Here is a 19,069-nt window from a genome sequence, read left to right as displayed (position 1 = left end):
GGGAGACTTGGATTGAGCTCCCGGTTTGGTTGCAGGGCATTAAGGGAGCAAACTAGTGGATGGGAGCTTGCTCTCTCGCTCTCTCTCTCAAATAAATAAATAACTAAAATTTCATTTAAAAAGCCAAGAAAGGAACAGCACAGCTAGGGGAGACCAGATTGTACAGGACCACGTGGGCTGCACCCAAGATTGTGGAATTCAAGTTATTAAAGAGCTCTGAGTGAGTGGTGAGTGTTGGAGTCCTTTTTTCTTTGTAAGACTCTGACTGACGTGAGGCGGAAGCAGAGGTGAGTCAGGAGGGTTCTCCTAGGGGTGAGGCAAGGCTGGCCTCAGAGGAGCAGCACAGGGCCTGGGCCACAGTGGGGGCTCTAGGAAGCTAGGGATGAGGGCCATCAGCAGGGTGTGGATTGCCCGCAGCTGAGGGATGGAAGAGTAGCAGTCACTGTCAGGCTTGCCCCCTTGGCCTGCAGCTCCCCGACCCCTCTGAGCAGGCTAGGGCAGGGCACTGGGCCTGAGGCACCACACAAAGCCTAATCCCACTCAGCAGGGGAACCTAAACCTAAGGTAGGGCCAATGGAAGCTTTTCTTTGTTTTTTTCTGCCCAGGATCGCAGATGTCTGCATCTCGGAGCCTGGCTCACCCACTGCGCGAGAGCCACGTCCAAGGGCCCAAGCCGGCCGTCACTGCACGCTAGTCCCGACCCCGACTCTCCTCCCCCCGTCCAAAGGCCTCTCGGTCGGCTCCTGGCAGTGACTTCTGAAGCCCTCCCGCGTCCGTGCTGGCTGCTGTGACCCTGGCCACGTGGCACCAGTGCCCAGCCCCAGGTCGGGACGGCGCGGCTGAGCGAGGAGTTTATTCTCTTCTGGTACGTACAGGTATTTACAGCTGGTGTGGGGCTATGGTACATTACTTCACAAAACTATCTTACACCCTGTGCGTTCCTGGGTGGGCAGCGGTACCCCACTGATGCTGGAGAAAGGACGTGAACACGAACTGCCCCTGCTCGGAGGCCATCTGGGGGCTGCCTGACCCCTCCTCCCTCCAGGCACTCTGCGCCATCCCCGCCCCCACCACCTGCTCTGGGCACTGGCTGGTGGGATCCAGGTGGTAGCAGAGTCAGTGGCTGGCCCAGTCACCCACAGCCAATGACGCCAGGAGCCTGGAGCCTGATGGGAACCCTCGCCCCGGGGTGGGGTGGGCGGGGCAGGGGCTCACCCCGGGCCCCGGGGTGCCGTCCGGCCTCACGGGGCGCTCGCGTGCATTTTCTCCAGGCAGCTCGCCCAGAACGCGAGCAGCCGGTTGTCGCGGTTGCCGCAGAAGTCCGTGAAGTCCTTGAGCAGCCGGTCGGCGAACTTCTCGTCGCCCGTGGCGCTCGAGCGCCACGTCTTGGTCAGCATGGTGTTGTAGGCCCAGTTGTAGCCCACGCGCTCCTCGCAGAACATGTTCTGGTTGGTGGAGCTTGCGGAGTTCCGGCGGCGCCGCTGCTGGCCCGAGAACTTGCGCTTGGAGTAGGGCAGCTGCAGAAAGACAGTTCCTGCAGGGGACCGGGGGGCGCCCGAGTCGGCGTGGGCTCCGGGACCGCACCTCAGGGCGCGCTGGGCCACAGCCACCCACCCGGCTCCTCACCTGTGACATGGATGTACTGCGGCTTGTTCTCGGCTGGGAAGTTAAAGGCCGAGGCAGAGTATTTGTCTTGTACGAAGCCAAACCTGAGCGAGGGCGGGAAGACACACGGATTCAGCCTTCCCCTCCACCCCGCGGGCTCCCACCTCAGCATCTTCGCCCCACCCCCACTACTGGACCCAGGCCCTCCAGCTGGGTCTCCCCCCTGTGGGCAGGGACCCGGTAACTGGGGCCATCACCATGGCCTCCTGGGGTCTTGCACTAGAAGGAAGCTGGAGCCAGGCACTGAGCCTGCGGCTCAACCACCAGGCTGAGGCCGACTTCAGAGGGCAGCCCCTGTGTTCTCAGGCTAAGCACACACAAGGCTCTTCATAGAGGCCTCGGACAGGAAACGGGGTGAAGCGCCTTAGTTGGAATCTTCCTCTTGAAAGCGAGGGACACGGATCTGGGGCGGCCTGCCCCGGGAATGGGCAGCAGGAGCCATCTCTCATCTACGACTTGTTCTGCCCCATTCCTCTCCGATGACTTCTATTCCTGCTTCTCCTGTATCCATAAAGCGCACCTGTTCCAGCCCTACCTGCAAAGGACGCGGTAACGGAGCTTGCTCTGCCCTCCAGGGCGGAGGGTTTTTTTCTAAGAAGGGTAGGGATATAGGCCCGTGTCCTGGGTTCCGCGGCGGAGGGGCTGTGCCGGAGCCTCCATCTAAGCTGCCGGCTCTGCACTGGCGTTGCATCATTACTTAGCGAAGAATCGTGAAGCCAGATATGCAAATGAGGTGGCTAGGCTGACACGCGCTGGGGAGCTTCCTCTCTCCCGACTCCTCCCAGTGTGGAATGGTCTGCACTGTGCCATTGCGTCCTTAGCTGCTTTCCAATCCAGCCTCTCCGTGCACTCTCACCTTATTTCCTCCTTGGGTCACCACGAAAGACCTCCCCCCTTACCCCACGGCTAGTTAAATACATGGTCTCTGGCCACCTCCCTGTCCACTCAAGGAGAAGGTGAGTCAGGATCCCATGGCGGGGAGGGGGAGCTCTGATCCTGGAAAGGGGCGTGGCCACCATCACTGCCCAGGGGCTGGGCACGGCAGGAGGGGCCCGGGGAGATGGGTGCTTTTCTAGCGCTTTCTGAGATGGGCCTATGTGTCCTTACACAGCCACATTCCTGCTTAAGAATTCCTCTCCACACACACGCTACAAGTTAAACAAGTGCTGTGGGCGAGGCACTCTGCTAGGCAGTGCCTCCCAGGGCCCCCGCAGCAGTGTGTGTCTGGAGAAAGGGTTCCAGGAATTCAGGGCGGAGGAAGAATCTGACAGGTGCAGAAGATGGGCGGGGCTGTGGTTACGAGGTGGGCGGGGCTCGGGTGAAGGGGACAGACAGGAGGCCTGGCGAGTGTCCACGGGGACTGGCCAGGAGGCTGGGGAAGCAGGCTGGAGAGGAACGGGCAAGTGTGCCCAGAAGCTGCGAGCAGGAGCCGGCCTGAAGGGGGGACCAGGAGGAGGCTGAGCAGAGAAAAGGCAGGTCTGACAGACACCAGTCACATCCGAGTGACAGCCAGCCAGCGGCAAGGCCCAAGAACTCATCCATGGGCTGGGCTCCTCTTAACGACGCTGTCCATTGGAGGCTGGCCAGCTGCGTCCCAGGCTCAGCAGAGACACCAGAGAACCCTGGTAACAGTGCTGTGCGGGCGAGAAAATGAAGGCCTGGCAGGTCCAGGCGCTGCTCTCGGCTCCTCAGCCGGATGCCGGCGGGGGTGGACCGGGCCCGTCTGCCTTCCTGCCGACCACGGCACTCCCTCCCTTCTGCCCCAAGTGTGCCCCTCTTCCTGCTGGAAGGAGGGCGGCAGCTGCCCTTGTGTTCACCGCAGTCTTTCCTGGGCACCTGAGCTAGGCCCGCGGATGAAAGGACGGACCCCAGGGCAGGGTCTAACAAGGCAGGCCGGGGGCAGCTTGGGGGGGGGGGGGCGGCTGAAGAGCCTGGCCTCCATCCTGTGGCCACGCGCGCGTGTGAGTGTACGCGTATGGGGCGTGGGGTCCGGATGGCCTTGGCTGAAGCTGCATGAACAGGGAGAGGACAGAGAAGACACTGAGTGGACTACACGTCACCATGGGTGACGCGAACCAGCAACCGGATACAGACTCAGCGATGTCTGGGGATGCAGTGCGTAGCTGGACTGGTCTAGGGTGAGATAGCGGAGCCTAGGAGAGGCTTTGCTGACATGCATATTAGGTGCTAAGAAGTACCTACTGGTCCGAGGTTTGTTTTTTTTTTTTTTTAAGGCATTAACCATCTTTTCAATGCACATCGAGGGTGTCCTAACACGATTTATCATTTCTCATTTCTTGTCATCTGGATGGCTTGGCGCAGGGGGCGAGGCTAAGGTGAGAGCTCTACACTTTCCCCTCACCTGGAAGGAGGTGGTTACGAGGCCGGCAAAGCGACAGCTACAGGAACCCGGGCAGAGACGCCCTGTCGGGGACCAGCAGCGGCCGGGAGAGGAGAGCCCTTCCCCGGGAACACTCCGGTTTCACTGGGGTGCCTGCTGCTGCTTCTTCCCCACTGCTCCCTCTTTGCCCAGGCACCCACCTGTGTGCAATGGCTTCCTGGAAGAGGTGCATTCGATCCCAGTACGTTTCGGGTTCAAAGCCTGAAAGGAGAAAAGGAGAGATGCCGAGCTGTGGGCACCAGGGCCGAGACTCTCCCCAGCTCTGGCCTTCGCCACCCTTTGCTCTCCCGGGCAACCCTTGTTCCTGGAGCCTACACTCTGCTTTTCCCATGCTCCTGCTATGGCCAAAGCAAGGCCTCGTGGCGGGGCCTGGAAACAGGCTGAGTCCTCGGCGGCCAGCGTGGGCTGCCGGCGCTCAACATGAGACTCAGCCTAGTGAGTCAAGAGCCGGCGGGGGCGTGATATTCCAGAACAAATGGAAGAGTAACGTGAGACGCAGGCTGGCGGCTTCGAGGAGTCAGGGCAACAAGTCCCGCTGTACTCTGCTACCCGCCTGCCCTTTCCCTGCGAGGAAAAGGCGATGTCACCAGCTCCGCTTCTTGGGGTGGGGCAAGAGCAACAAATAAATACGGAAGTGAACCTGTGACAAATGATGGCTGAGGGGAGTGGATGAGCCCCCTCCCCCATCGCCGTGAAGACCAGGAGCTGAGCACAGAGGTGGGAGGGCTGAGCGGGCTGTCTCATAGCAACAGGCCGTGGAGCGAGGGGTTGCTGTTCTCAGGCTGGGGTTCCCAGAGCTGGGGCCATCCTCAGGCCCAGAGCCGTGGCCATCCCAGGCCCAGAGCCACGGGCATCCCCAGTCCTAGAGCCGTGGCCATCCCCAGGCCCAGAGCCATGGCCATCCCAGGCCCAGAGCCATGGGCATCCCCAGGCCCAGAGCCGTGGCCATCCCAGGCCCAGAGCCACGGGCATCCCAGGCCCAGAGCCGGGGCCACCCCCAGGCCCAGAGCCGGGGCCACCCCCAGGCCCAGAGCCATGGCCACCCCCAGGCCCAGAGCCGGGGCCACCCCCAGGCCCAGAGCCGTGGCCACCCCCAGGCCCAGAGCCGTGGCCACCCCCAGGCCCAGAGCCGTGGCCACCCCCAGGCCCAGAGCCGTGGCCACCCCCAGGCCCAGAGCCGTGGCCACCCCCAGGCCCAGAGCCGTGGCCACCCCCAGGCCCAGAGCCGGGGCCATCCCCAGGCCCAGAGCCGTGGCCATCCCAGGCCCAGAGCCGTGGCCATCCCCAGGCCCAGAGCCGGGGCATCCCCAGGCCCAGAGCCGGGGCCATCCCCAGGCCCAGAGCCGGGGCCATCCCCAGGCCCAGAGCCGGGGCCACCCCCAGTCCTAGAGCCGTGGCCATCCCCAGGCCCAGAGCCGGGGCATCCCCAGGCCCAGAGCCGTGGCCATCCCCAGGCCCAGAGCCGGGGCCATCCCAGGCCCAGAGCTGGGGCCATCCCCAGTCCTAGAGCCGGGGCCATCCCAGGCCCAGAGCCGGGGCATCCCCAGGCCCAGAGCCGTGGGCATCCCCAGGCCCAGAGCCGGGGCCATCCCCAGGCCCAGAGCCACGGGCATCCCCAGGCCCAGAGCCGTGGCTCTGCTGCTCTTTCCACAGCTGCAGTGCTCAGGCTGGGATGGATATTTGAGGATTCTGGGCCACTACAGAGTGAAAAAGAAAAAGGACTTGGGCTCTCATAGGGAAAGACACATGCACGGCACATTCTTGTCAGATAAGTTTAAGATTTCTGAATTCCCTTTTACAGGGAAGCAGAGATAACAGGGAGAGAAGAGGCCCAGAAGCAAGAAAATCGATTTTCAGATTCAAGTCCTCGTTCCTTCAAACCAGGATGCCTTTCTTCCGCTGTAACCATGGCAACCGGCAGAGGCTGCTGGTCTGGAAGACTTGGTTACAACTGGCAAGGAAAGCCATCAACTCACACACACACACACACAAAATGGCCTCTGATGCCAGCCCGAGAACAATCCTGTGCGTTTGCTGCAGGGGTGCAAAGACCCTGACAGGTTTCTGGATGGTGTGGGGGAAGATCCCTCTGTCCTCCTCAATATTGGTGGAAAGCAACAGTGCCAGGAAGCTGCCGGGTTCGGGACGCGTCTCACGGGAGCACCACCGAGCGGTGTTTCAGGGCTGCGGGTGTAGCCCTCTCCCAGCCACACTGGGAGGATCCATGAGGACGCGTGTCCATAAAGAACGCTCCGGAAGCAAGCAAGCAGGCAGGCGAGCGAGCGAGCAAGCGTATCATGGAGCCAGTGGCCTCCAGTGGGGAGGGGACTCTGTGGGGCTCGCCTGGAACCCAGCCCTCACTTCGGACCTCGTTGTCTCTGCAGAAGTGCCCTCCAAGTTGTAAACAAGGCACGCCCGGGTGGGCCTCTGCTAGAAGAGCTGTTTGCACGAGGGCAGCCTGTGCCCATGGAGAGTACAGGAGCAGGCAGCGTGGCCCAGGGCCTTCCCCCGATGTGGCTGTCTGCTGCTGCTGACCATGCCACAGGCTTACAAGGGCGTGGGGAGCAAGGCGGCTCCTTTACATCCAAAGTTGCTTCTTTCACATTTATATTCTCCGTGGCCGAGATGCCACACGGCTCCTGACGTTACCGGCGCCAGCTCCGGCTTTTCTTTTTAAAGAAGTATCATCTGTGAACTCATTACAAGCTTTTTAGGAGCTATTTATACCTTCGTCTGCAAGGAACGCTTGGGGACAGAAGGCTATGTGCTGCGGCAGGCAGAGCTGTCCTGACGTCTGAACCTGGCAGACTGGGGTGGAGCGGCAGGTCGGGCGGACCTTTCCCACGAGTGACCCTGTTGCGGAAGGACTGGTCAGGGTCCTCCACTCTGCTCTGTCTTACCTGAGACGTGGGACTGGAGCCACGTGCACTGTTCCAGGGCCCGACATGCCACAGCTTTGCACAACAGGCACTGTGTCCTGTTTTGTTTTGTTTTCCATCTCCCCACTCTGTGGCCTGTTTTTGTTTTTTGCAGGGGATGGCATACACGGGCCTCCCTCCCATGGAGTTCAAATCCCTGCAGCCCAAGCCAGGCAGGCTGGAGCGTATGGAGGAGGAGCAGTGAGTAAGCTCCAGATGCAGCCGGCACGACAAACCCTCCGCCGCCCACCGCTCTGCCCCACCCCTCACGGCAGTCTTCCTGGGAGGGCGAGGCAGCTCTAGCCAGGCTCACTTTAGGAATAAGGGATTTGAGGCTCAGAGACATTAAGCGATTTGCCCACTCGGTACAGAACCAGGGTCAAGACCCTTGTTAAAAGGCTCTCTTCTCCCCAGGGAGGCCCCCAGAGAGGTGCCCTTGGTTGGGGGGGCGGTGTGTGACTGGCCTGGCGGAGACAGACGCTCGGGGTGGGGGTGGGGGGGTCTCTTACTGTCAAACAGGTGCTCACTGCCCTCCTTGAGCAGACAGCTGATGTTGAGCGGGATGAAGAGCTGGGCTCGCAGCGGGTCGCCGTACAGGTAACTGGGCAGCGCAAAAGGACCCTCCAACACCGGGACCAACAAAAAGCCGCAGGAGGTGGCCTTCCGGTGCCAGCCCTGCACCTGGTGGGGAGCAAGCACAGAAACGAACGGCCTCACCTCCAGATTCTTTTCTTTTCTATTTGACATGTAGAGTTAGACAGTGAGAGAGAGAGAAACAGAGAGAAAGGTCTTTCTTCCGTTGGTTCACCCCCCAAATGGCCGCCATGGCTGGCACTGCACCGATCCAAAGCCAGGAGCCAGGTGCTTCTTCCCGGTCTCCCATGTGGGTACAGGGGCCCAAACACTTGGGCCATCCTCCACTGCCCTTCCTGGCCACAGCAGAGAGCTGGACTGGAAGAGGAGCAACCGGGACTAGAACCCAGTGACCATATGGGATGCCGGCGCCGCAGGCGGAGGATTAATCAAGTGAGCCACGGCGCCAGTCCCAGCCTCCAGATTCTTTGAGATGAGAGACAAGACTTCCGTAGCAGCAAACCCGCCCGAATGGCGCGGGTGTATTGATTGGCTTGTTCATTTATTCATGATCTCTGGCTCCAAACTGGCCCTGGACAGGAAATAGCATAGTTTAACCTCCTGACGGACACGCGAGAAGCTGTGAGTTAAGCACACAGCTCATCTTCGTGGCCCGCGCGCTGTGACTTCAGGCCTTCTTAAGGAAAGAACAGACTGGAGAGAGCTGACACCCTTCCTGTTCCACGAGACGGTAGAGGAAGGTCACAGGATGTAGGTACGGTCTTCTTAACTTTGTCCTTTGTCAAGAATTCAGTGAGAGCTAAGTCCCAAGTGGGAAAACGGGGCACCCAGGCCAGCGGCGAGGACTTGGTGTTGGGTGGGAGGTGACTGTGGTGGTCTCTGGCCAAGAGCAGTAAGGTCTGACCTGACAGGATGACAGCCACTGTCTGGCCAACCCCCAAAGCCCACCTACCCATATTCTTAGGAAACAGTGGCAATTTTCTAGTTCTTAAGATGTTTTTTTAAGCCATAAAACTGAAGCATATTGAGGGGGAAAAAAGTGCTAAAGGATGTGGCTCTGGTATAAGATGAAATTTCTACAAATATTGTTTTTTAAGAATATGGTTAAGGGGGCTGGCGCTGTGGCGCAGTGGGTTAAAACCCCAGCCTATGGTGCCAGCATCCCATGTGAGTGCCAGTTTGAGTCCCGGCTACTCCACTTCTGATCCCACTCTCTGCTAATGTACCTGGGAAAGTAGCAAAGGATGGCCCAAGTCCTTGGGCCCCTAAACCCATGTGGGAGACCTGGAAGAAGCTCCTGGCTCCTGGCTTTGGATTGGCCCAGCTCCAGCCATTGTAGCTATTTGGGGAGTGAACCAGAGGATGGAAGATCTCTCTCTGGCTCTACCTCTCTAACTCTTTCAAATAAATAAAATAAATCTTTAAAAAAAAAACCCACGGCTAAGAGGTGGGCATTATGGCACTGTGGGTTAAGCTGCTGCGTGGGGTGCTCACATCCCAATCCAAGCGCAGCACCAGGTCAAGTCCTGGCTGCTCTGCTTCTGGTCCAGCTTCCTGCTAACGCGCCTGGAAGGCAGCAGACGATGGCTCAAGTACTCAGGTCCCTGCCCCCATCTGGGAGACTCAGATGGAGCTCCCAGCTCCTGGTTTTGACCTGGCGCAGCCCAGCTGTTGTGGGCATTTGGGTGAGGAGTGAGCCAGCATATGGAAGGTAACTCTCTATGTCAAATACAGATTTAAAAAAAAAAAAAAAAACAGTTAAACACAATCATATAAAAACTTGAAGGGGACCACGCTTAGCTTTCCTCCTCAGAACACACACACCAGCTACATAAACCAAGATCCCTGCCTGATCAAAACAGTTTGCCCTTTTGTCTTATGCGATATTTATCTTAAAAAATATATAATCTAATATATAACAAATGTGGACACTGCCTTACGATAATAATTCACTTATCTGGGACAGTTCTAAAAATTTGACAAAGTAATTATGCAGTGCTCAGTAGGCCATACATGAATAGATTGGAAGAGTGGGCTTTTTTTTTTTTTTTTTCTTTTTGACAGGCAGAGTGGACAGTGAGAGAGAGACAGAGAAAGGTCTTCCTTTTGCCGTTGGTTCACCCTCCAATGGCCACCACAGTAGGCGCACTGCGGCCGGCGCACCACACTGATCCGAAGCCAGGAGCCAGGTGCTTATCCTGGTCTCCCATGGGGTGCAGGGCCCAAGCACTCGGGCCATCCTCCACTGCACTCCCTGGCCACAGCAGAGAGCTGGCCTGGAAGAGGGGCAACCAGGACAGGACCGGTGCCCCGACCGGGACTAGAACCCAGTGTGCCGGCGCCGCAAGGCGGAGGATTAGCCTAGTGAGCTGCGGCGTCAGCAGAGTTGGCTTTTTCAAGAGTGGTGCTTGGCTCCTCTGAGGAAACCAACACCCTTTTCCGCGCCCAACCCTAACTATGGGTGTGTGGCTTTAGAGGCTGCGATCCTGTCGTCTTGAGGTTGGGTTATCGGTCAGAGCCTGCAAGCAAGAAGCTCAAGCCCGCAGGGTCCGAGGGTTTGTTTTACTGGAGCGAGGGAGCGGTCACCCCAGGCTCGCTCTGCTGGGGTAGGACGAGGAGTTGGGCGTCCTGTGAGATTTAGGCTTTTACGATGTTCCCTAGATGACCACCTTTTCCTGGTGCCATGTGGAGGCAGGCTGCAGTGGACGGACAGAGACCTGGACAACTCTCTCCCCCAGGACAGCACGTCTCTATGGGTCAAACCCGAGACTGCGGGCTGCGGACAGAGAAGTTTGCCCACCACTGCTGTGCCGGTTTCTCCGGGGTCACCTCCTGGTTTTCGGCGGCCATCTTTGGAGTTGCAGACACTCCCTGCTGTCCCAGGGTGGAGCGCAGTGGAATATCTGCTGTGGCTGAGCTGGAGCGTGTACCAAGGAGGGCCCTGGGAGATACTGATGGCTCGGATAAGGAAGGAATGTTTATCCTCCAGGCACTGGCACTGGGACCGGAACTGGGGCCCGAGCGGCAGCGGTGGGGGGAGGTGGTGGCCCAATTAGAGAGGCCTGGACTAGAAAGGGAAGGACCCACTAAATTAGGCTTCTCAACCTCGGCACCTGCAACATGTGGACCAATCACTCCTTTGCCATGGGGTGCCGTCCTGTGCACTATGGGCTGATGGGCAGCATCCCTGGCCTCCTCTCACCGATGCCACCAGCACCCCCCTACCGCTACCATTTGGCTCCAGACATTGCCAAATATCCCTCGTTTGAGAACCACTGAGTTAAAAGCAGTGGTATTCACTAACAGGGGAGTGGTTAAGTAAACTCTGCTACAACTAAACAACAGAATCCTCTGCAGTCCTTAGAAAACAAGAGGTGTGTCTTCAGAGCCCTCACTGTGAAAAAACAATGACAAACACACACACACAAATAACAGCAAACAAGAAGCACAAGGCACATTCACTTGTGCTGCTACGCCAGGCATACAGACATCCTGAAATGGGAGAGACACAATGTGTACAGGACACATCCCATGCTGCCATGCCCGTGTGAATGCAGGAAATCTCTCTGGGAGCACACTCAGCAAAGTGCAGTGGTGGCTGCGCTCACGTGGAAGCCCTAGGACACAGGGGTGGGAGACAGGTGTGCTTGTTCTTGACCCGTGATCCTCTGCTAGGGGCAATCCCTCCACCCTGGGACAGGTGACAACATGGAGACTATCTTTTTTTTTTTTTTTTTTTTTTTTTTTTTTTTAGAGGCACAGAGATGGGGCAGGGTGGGTGGGAAGGAAAGAGACAGACAGACAGACAGACAGCACCCATCCACTGATTCACTCCTCAAATGCCTGCAATGCCCAGAGCTGGGTGGGCTGAAGCAGGAACTGGGAACTCAATCCAGGGACTCCCGCGTGGGCCACGGGGACCCAACCACTTGAGCCACCACCTGCTGCCACCCAGGGTGCACACTGGCAAGAAGCTGGGGTGTGGAGCCTTGGCACTCAGGTATGGGATGTGGGCATCTTAACCACTAGACCAAATAGCTGCCTTCAGAGACATTTCTGGTTATCACAGTTGGGGGTGTGCTATTGGCATTTTGTAGGTGAAGGCTGGGGACACTGCCCAATGTCCTATAATGCACAGTCCTGCCCCTCCCCCCCAACCCAGCAGACAACCACCCAGCCCCAGATGTCAGTAGTGTTAAGGTTGACAAACCTGGATCTACTGTTTCTGTTTAAACTTTTAGCAACATTCACATTTTTCTTATAGTCGAAGTGAAAGGCTACAGGAGCCTGGACTAAAAAGTCCCAGTGACGTGAATCTCTACCGAGCCCCTCTGCGGGGTTGGCCGCGGGTCGCGGCCATGTGCACTCGGCTTCTCACCATCTCGAAGAGCACCGCTGCGGTCACTGCCATCCAGTGCAGCTTGATCTCGAAGGCTGCGTTCAGGGAGAAGTTGCCATGGTAGTAGCAGCTGCACCACTCCAGCCGGTCCGTGCGGTTGTTCACGTCGACGTCCAGGGTGACGGTCCTCTGCTCTGGGACCGTGGCGGCTGAGGGCGTGCAGGATGGGCAGCAGGAAAGAGAGGAAACAGGAGGCATGGGATGGTGAGGGAGAGTAGAAAGAGCTAAGCACCCAGATGGGAAACTGCAGAATCACCCAATGGAAAATCAAAGATTCTAGAAGTTTCCTAGGAATCATCTTGTCCCAGAGTTAGCAGGCTTTTTTTGTAAAGGGCTAGATAATAAATACGTTGGGTTTTGTGGGCCGTGTGGTTTCCATTGCAACTACTCAGCTCTGCCATTGCAGAGCAAAAGCAGCCGTGGATGGCTCCGGGATGTTCCAGTAAGACTTCACTTACAAAAACAGGTGGAGCTACCCTGTACGGTGCTGCGATGGCGGCTATGTGTCACATACACCCACCCAAACCCACGGGTTGTGCTTAAGGAACCCTAAAGTAAACCATGGTAACCTGAGTAATAATGATGAGTCAGCACCAGTCCAGAGACTGTAACAAATGCACCACTCCGGTGGAGGGTGCTGATAGTGGGGGGAGGCTGGGTGTGTGTGTGCGTGTGTGTGAGAGACAGACAGACAGACAGCTCATTTCTGCTGCGAACCTCAAACTGCTCTAAACGATAGTCTATTATTGTAAAACAAACAGACGGTCAGCCTGACGTGACTGATTAGGTCTTCCCTGTCATTCACGGCAGCAGAAATGGCGGCTCAAGGAGGGGCGATGCCTTGGCCAAGGTCACAGGGTCAGAAGCTGAGCCAGACGGACCCCAGGCCTTCTGGTTTCAGTGACCCACGAAGGGACAATGGGACACAGTCTAGACCACAGTGAAGAGGAAGTCTTGCTTTTCTGGTTTCAACCCGGAAAGCTTACAGTTCTACAGTCTTTTCTCAAGAAACGAAACCTCTGGGCGGGCATTCGGCCTAATGGTTAAGACACCAGGTGGGATGCCCACACGCCAGGCTGGAACGCTCCGGCCCCTGACTCCAACTTCCTGCTAATGCACACCCAGCGAGGCAACAGTGATGGCTCAAATAATCAGGCTCCTGCCACCCACGTGGGAGACCTGGGCTGAGTTTCTGGCTCCTGGTGTCGGCCCGGCCCTGTCCTGGCCGTTGCAAGCCTTTGGGGAGTGAACCATTGGGTGGAGGCTCTCTCAGACAATCAAGTTCCTGACCACAGTGATGGCCAGAAGTAAAGAAAAGGCCTACAGCGCTCTGCTCTGCTTGGGTGGGCACTGCCACACCCGGGGCTTCCATAAACTCGGACCTGCCCCTCCTTCTTCCCTGCCCCCGTGGCTTCTCCTTATCCGAAGCAGTCAGCTTAGTTCTGGGCTTTGCAGGTAGAAGCCCCGAATGGCTTTTGCCACTGATAAGGATAAAGAGGCTCTGAGTCAGCAGTTTTTATGAGTCTCTGTTGGGAGGCAGGGGAGCTGCAGCCGGGACACTGGATGGAACCCAGGCATGCCGCTTACCGTTCCCTCTAAAAAAAACCAGGCAAAACAGGAACTTCTGGATTTGGGGTTGCAAGAGCTCGGCTCTTGAACTTCTCCACTTGTACCTCGCCTCCTCTCTGTCTGCTCCTGTTATTCCTCCCTCCCAGCTTAAGCCGTGAGCTCACCGAGGCTCAGTGCACCAAGGCCTGGTTGTGACCCCCATGGGTACAGCTCAGCTGGCTGTGACACTGAAAGCTAAAGAACTCGGTGGCTCCACTTGTTTAAAGGCGCCACAAGACCAGATTCTGTGTCTGCCCCACGTTCCTGATTTAGGACATCCCTCAGAGAAGCTCCTATAGAAACTGTCAAGACGGTCTCGAGAGCAAAATGGCGATGTGGGTGGGCGTTTGGCACCGCGGTTAGCTCACTGGGTGGGACACTGGCATCCTCTACGAGAGGGCCCGGCTGAAGTCCCGGCTACTCGGCTTCTGATCCAGCTTCCTGTTAATGTGCACTTTGCGTGGCAGCAGGTGATGGCTCAAGGACTCGGGACCCTGCCACCCACATGGGAGACCTGGACTGAATTCTGGGCTCCTGGCTTTGGTCTGGCCGAGCCCGGGGATCTGCAGGCATTTGGAGAGTGAACTGGTAGATGGAAGATCTCTCTTGGTTTATCCTCGTTTGTCTCTGCCTCTATGCTCTTCAAATCAAAATGCGTTTTAAAAAGTGTTTCAGTGACGAAATGTCCTTCCAACAAGCCAAAAAAAGAGATGATGATGCAAAGGTGACAATACCTGAAGCATTTTCCAGAAGCAATAACCAAGGAGTAAATGCAGCTAACGAGCTGGGACCATGCAGGCACCTCTGTCTGTGACATGTGCACTGTCTGTCTGGGTGGGGACCGTGCTCATGCCTAGATGACAGGCAGCTCGTCTGTTCCCAAGCTGGCAGCATTTTCAGGAGGACTACTGTCTTTCTGACAAGCGCATAGTTAATTGCTTAGGGTCAGAAGGTTTGCAGATCCTAGCCCTAATGTTCCAACTTCAATTTTCTCCCCAATTTTGTCAAACTACATTCACGCTGATCGAAACCGACCAGCCACTAAGTACTATCCTAGGTGCTGGAACAGCCACTAAGACAAAGCTCATCCCATAGCTTACATCCCTGTGGAAATAGAAAATACACACAAGCTACAAGCAAAGGAGACAAAGAAGCAGAGTCAGAGAGGCCTAGAAAGTGCGGGGTGGGGTCACGGAAGGCCTCACTCCACATGATCTTGGAAGAGAGACATAGGCAAGTGAGGGAGCAGCAAGAGGAAGGGCCTGGAAGCAGAGTGTGGCCGATGTGCAGGGCAGCCAGAGTGGAGTGGCGCGGTGCCCAGCAGGAGAACAGGAGACAGGTCACAGCCTGGACAGCCTGCGGGCTGCTGAGGTGAGTCTGGAGCAGAGAGGACGCTGCCCGGAGGAGGAACATGACCCGACCTCCATCTGAAGGGGTCAGCCGGGAGGCGGCTGCAGTGATGCAGGCTGGAGATGATGGTGCCTTGGGCCAGGGCATAGAGGAGACAGTCAGGAGCAGTCAGTCCTGACCTACACTGAAAGTCAACGAAAGGAACCCAAAGCCAGGGCCCCCCTTATGGCATGGTGGGTAAAGCTGCCACGCGCGAGGCCAGCATTCCGTACGGGCACTGGTTCAGGTCCCAGCTGCTCCACTTCCAATCCAGCTCCCTGCTAATGGCCTGGGAAAAGCATGGAAGATAGCCCAAGTACTTCCGCTCCTGCACCCATGTGGGAGACCCAGATAAAGCTCCTGGCTCCTGGCTTCGGCTTGGCTCAGCCCTGGCTGTTACAGCCATCTGGGGAGTGAACCAGCATATAGATCTCCCTCTCTCTCTCTGTAGCTATGACTTTCGAATAAATAAATAAATCTTAAGAAAGGAAGGGAGGGAGGAAGAGAGAAATCGCGGGCTTGCTGGTGGGCTGGATGCAGGGTGGGAGGGAGAGGAGCATGGGAAGCAGCTGGTTTTTCTGGCCTAAGGGACCAGCATGCAGGGGAGAAGCAGGGCTGGGGTGGGACCAGCAGAGCTGTCTGGACACTGTACACGAAGTCCTCTGGTGACGCACAGGTAGGTGGATGGAGGGGTCCTGACCCAGGGAGCATGGTCCGGGGCAGAGACAGGGGCTTGGGAGCATCCAGATCTCGGGATAATGAAGGCCTCTGGCCTGGATGAGCTGCTAAAGCCTGGGGCCGCGATGCAGAGCGCTCAGGAGAGCCGGTAAAGGATGCTGATGAGCGAGCAGGAGGGAGGGCTGGGAAGGGGGTGCTGTCTTGAGAGCTGAGCGGAGAAGCTAACGGAGGAGGCAGGGGCTATCTGACAGACACTGAGGATGGGGCCGGGAAGCTGGCGACTCAGCCACGCGGGGCTCCCTGGTGATAAGCTGCTCCAGCTGTGGGCATGGGAAGAAACCTCACTTGGACTTCTCAGTTGTTGTATCTGCTGGGCTTGGCTTTTAACAATGGAGGAGTAAAGATGCCTGGGTAGAGGGGGCAAGTTCCCAGACAGGGGATGGTGTGCGAACGCTGCCGCGCACTGCACATGTCCCTGTGCCTGTGTGGAAACCCGGGCTTCGACAGGTTGTGGTGGGGGTCATGCACAGCCCTGGGTGGGGAGGCAAGGGGACAGGGACAGACATGGCTGCTGGCAAGGGCAGACGGCAGCAGGTGGGAATCGGGGGTCCGTGTTCTCAGCGACACAGGATGCTGAGGCTGGGGGTGGCGAGCAGGGGGTAGAGATTTGGTGGCTCTAAGCTGTGTAATGAGGGAAGTGAAGACACAGGGATGGCGAGGAAGAGGAGAAAGGCAGCAAGACCAGCGGGTTGTAGGTCCTGGTTGGGGGGCAAAGGCTAGCTGGGGTCGGGGCTGGGGAGGAACCTGCTGGAAGGCCAGCAGGGCTGGCAGGGAGGGAAAGACAAGAAAAGCCACACTGGGGACCACTAGGGTCTTCCAGCCAGGGCCAGGACCTGAGTGTCCTCCATCAGCAAGGACCGCCACTGCCCTGGGCCATCGCGCGAACCACCCCACAGCCTGACGGGCTCCGACTTCTGTCTTCACGAGGCCGAAGCACAGCGTTTAGAGCTCTCTGAGGATAAACTCCAGCCCTGGCCCTGAGGAGAGGCGGAGCCGGGGCCAGTGGCTTCATTGTTCCGAGCCTCGGTTTCCCGAGCTCTGAAACATAAGCCAGAGCCTACACGACAGGACCCAGCTGAGGCTCATGCAGGATGACTCTCCGGTTGGTCCACGAAGGCTCTAGAAATCATGCTGTTGTCACCACTGCCCCATGCTGGGCAGGGCAGAAGCAAACAGATGGCATGGCCGGCCCGCGGAAAGCACAGGAGGAGCCTGGGGGCCAGCACGCAGCACAGAGGGGCACTGCTTTCTAACACCGAGGCTCTAGCTTGGACCATGCATTCTGCCCCCAGTCTCTGAGGCCGCCCTTTCCTACGTGCCAGGACACCTGCTTCCAGAACTTTCTGATAAGCATCAAAGCCTCTTGGGTTCTCGCTGAGTACTCCAATCATGGCTCTCCCTGAAGGGCAGTGGTTTTCAGATGCCTTGGAAACAGTTTTGTCTACATACACCCCGCTGCTCAGGCGACATCTGGCGGTGTCAGGAGACGCCACACAGGGGGTGATAGGGGGGCTACTGGCACCCAGCAGAGGCCAGGGATGCTGCTCAGCACCCCAGGTTGCACAGGACAGCCCCACAGCAAAGAATCACTTGGCCTCCAATGTCCAAAGTGCCAAGGCTCAGATAAGGTTTGGTACTCTTTGCAGAAGATTTCCAAGAGTAATCCCTTTGACACACCAACAGAAAAGGAAAGTTTTCTGAATAAATGACAGCTACCTCCCAACTTAAAAGGACCAAAAGTGGGGCTGGCGTTGTGGCACAGAGGGTTAAGCCACCACCTGCAGCACCAGCATCCCATACCGGAGTGCCGGTTTGAGTTTCAGCGGCTCTGCTTCTGATCCAGCTTCCTGCTAATGTGCTTGGTAAGGCGGTGGAAGATGGCCGAAGTACTTGGCTCCTGGGGACCCATGTGGGAGACCAGGATGGAGTTTTCTGGGTGCTTGGCTTTGGCCTGACCCATCCCCGACTGTTGCAGGCATCTGGGGAGTGAAGCAAAGGATGGAAGATCTCTGTATCTGCGTGTGTGTGTGTGTCTCTGTTGTCTCCCTTTCAAATAAAAAAACAAATCTTTTTGTTAAAAAAAAAAAAAAGACCAAAAATTACCAGATTCACTTTGAAAACCATTTTGCTAAAATGTGTCAGCACAGCTGCTGCTAGTAGGTACCCCCATTCTCTGCTTCTAACCTGGGGTGGTACTCAGTGACCTATGACCTGACTTCCCAGAACTCGGCAAATAGGCTGCACGTGCTGGCCGTGACCTCGTCCTACAAGGGTGACACCTGGATTTGTGGTAGCCCATTGAGTTCTTCAGAAATCCTGTCGCTTCCTTCAGCTCGCAGGTAAATAAAAACATCACCATACATAATCCAAAGTATTTCTTTTTCTTTTTTAAAGGCAGAGACAAATAGACTGACACACAGACAGACAGAAATCTTCCAACTGCTGGTTCTCTCCCCAAATGTCCACAACAGCCAGGCCTGCGCCAGGCTAAAGCCAGGACCCAAGAACTACTTGAGTTGTCACCTGCTGCTTCCCAGGGTATGCAATAGCAGGAAGCTAAAACTGGAAACAGAGCCAAGACTCAAACCCAGGCACTCTGATATAGGATGTGGGGATCTTCACTGCTGTGTCCAATGATCTGAATTTATTTAAGGTAACCCACTATGTCTCTGTCTCAAAAGGCAACCCTTTCAACGCTCTTTTGAGTATGGCTTTGAGGTTTAACTCCTTGCCCCTCAGAGAAGAGAATACCTTTAACTTGTATCTACAAGGAAAAAGCAGACTTTAAAACTTGGCTACTAGGCCGGCGCTGTGGCTTAACAGGCTAATCCTCCGCCTGCGGTGCTGGCACCCCGGGTTCTAGTCCTGGTCGGGGTGCTGGATTCTGTCCCAGTTGCTCCTCTTCCAGTCCAGCTCTTTGCTGTGGCCCAGGAAGGCAGTGGAGGATGGCCCTGCACCCGCATGGGAGACCAGGAGGAAGCACCTGGCTTCTGGCTTCGGATCAGCGCAGCGCCGGCCGTAGCGGCCATTTGGGGGGTGAACCAACGGAAGGAAGACCTTTCTCTCTGTCTCTCTCTCTCACTGTCTAACTCTGTCAAAGAAAAAAAAAAAATATTTGATTTAGTGGAGAAAAAGGCCATGACACTCGGTCTTGAAACACTTCCTGTATGCCATAACTCACATAACTCACAAATTAAGGCTGCACTTGCTGAATTCTCAAGCTTGCTATGTTGGTAAGAGATCTTCCTGACACCACCCTTGCTGTCAGACTTTGGCTTGTGCTTCCCACTGGTGTCAGGTAACTGCCCTTTGATTTGTTGCTTCTTAGAAGCCCTTCTTGGGCACGAACTGCACAAG

General features: G+C 56.9%; 1 protein-coding gene across 5 annotated transcripts in view; it reads right to left on the bottom strand.

Annotated features, from left to right (window-relative positions):
- Nucleotides 1–1,241: 1,241 nt before the first annotated feature.
- The window catches only part of DEPDC5 (DEP domain containing 5, GATOR1 subcomplex subunit), a 148,640-nt gene continuing 130,812 nt past the window's right edge, over nucleotides 1,242–19,069 (bottom strand). For all 5 annotated transcript variants that reach the window (XM_062182725.1, XM_062182726.1, XM_062182728.1 and 2 more), the window contains 5 exons: nucleotides 11,957–12,126; nucleotides 7,494–7,665; nucleotides 4,207–4,267; nucleotides 1,627–1,709; nucleotides 1,242–1,534 (listed from right to left, as the gene is read on the bottom strand). In XM_062182725.1, coding sequence (XP_062038709.1) covers nucleotides 1,242–1,534; nucleotides 1,627–1,709; nucleotides 4,207–4,267; nucleotides 7,494–7,665; nucleotides 11,957–12,126 — 779 coding nt within the window. The remainder of the gene's footprint in view (nucleotides 1,535–1,626; nucleotides 1,710–4,206; nucleotides 4,268–7,493; nucleotides 7,666–11,956; nucleotides 12,127–19,069) is intronic.

Source organism: Lepus europaeus, chromosome 23 (genome assembly GCF_033115175.1).
Source record: "Lepus europaeus isolate LE1 chromosome 23, mLepTim1.pri, whole genome shotgun sequence".
NCBI classification, from domain to species: Eukaryota; Metazoa; Chordata; class Mammalia; order Lagomorpha; family Leporidae; genus Lepus; species Lepus europaeus.
Note: the sequence above shows the minus strand (reverse complement) of the source record. Positions and strands in the feature narration are given on the sequence as shown.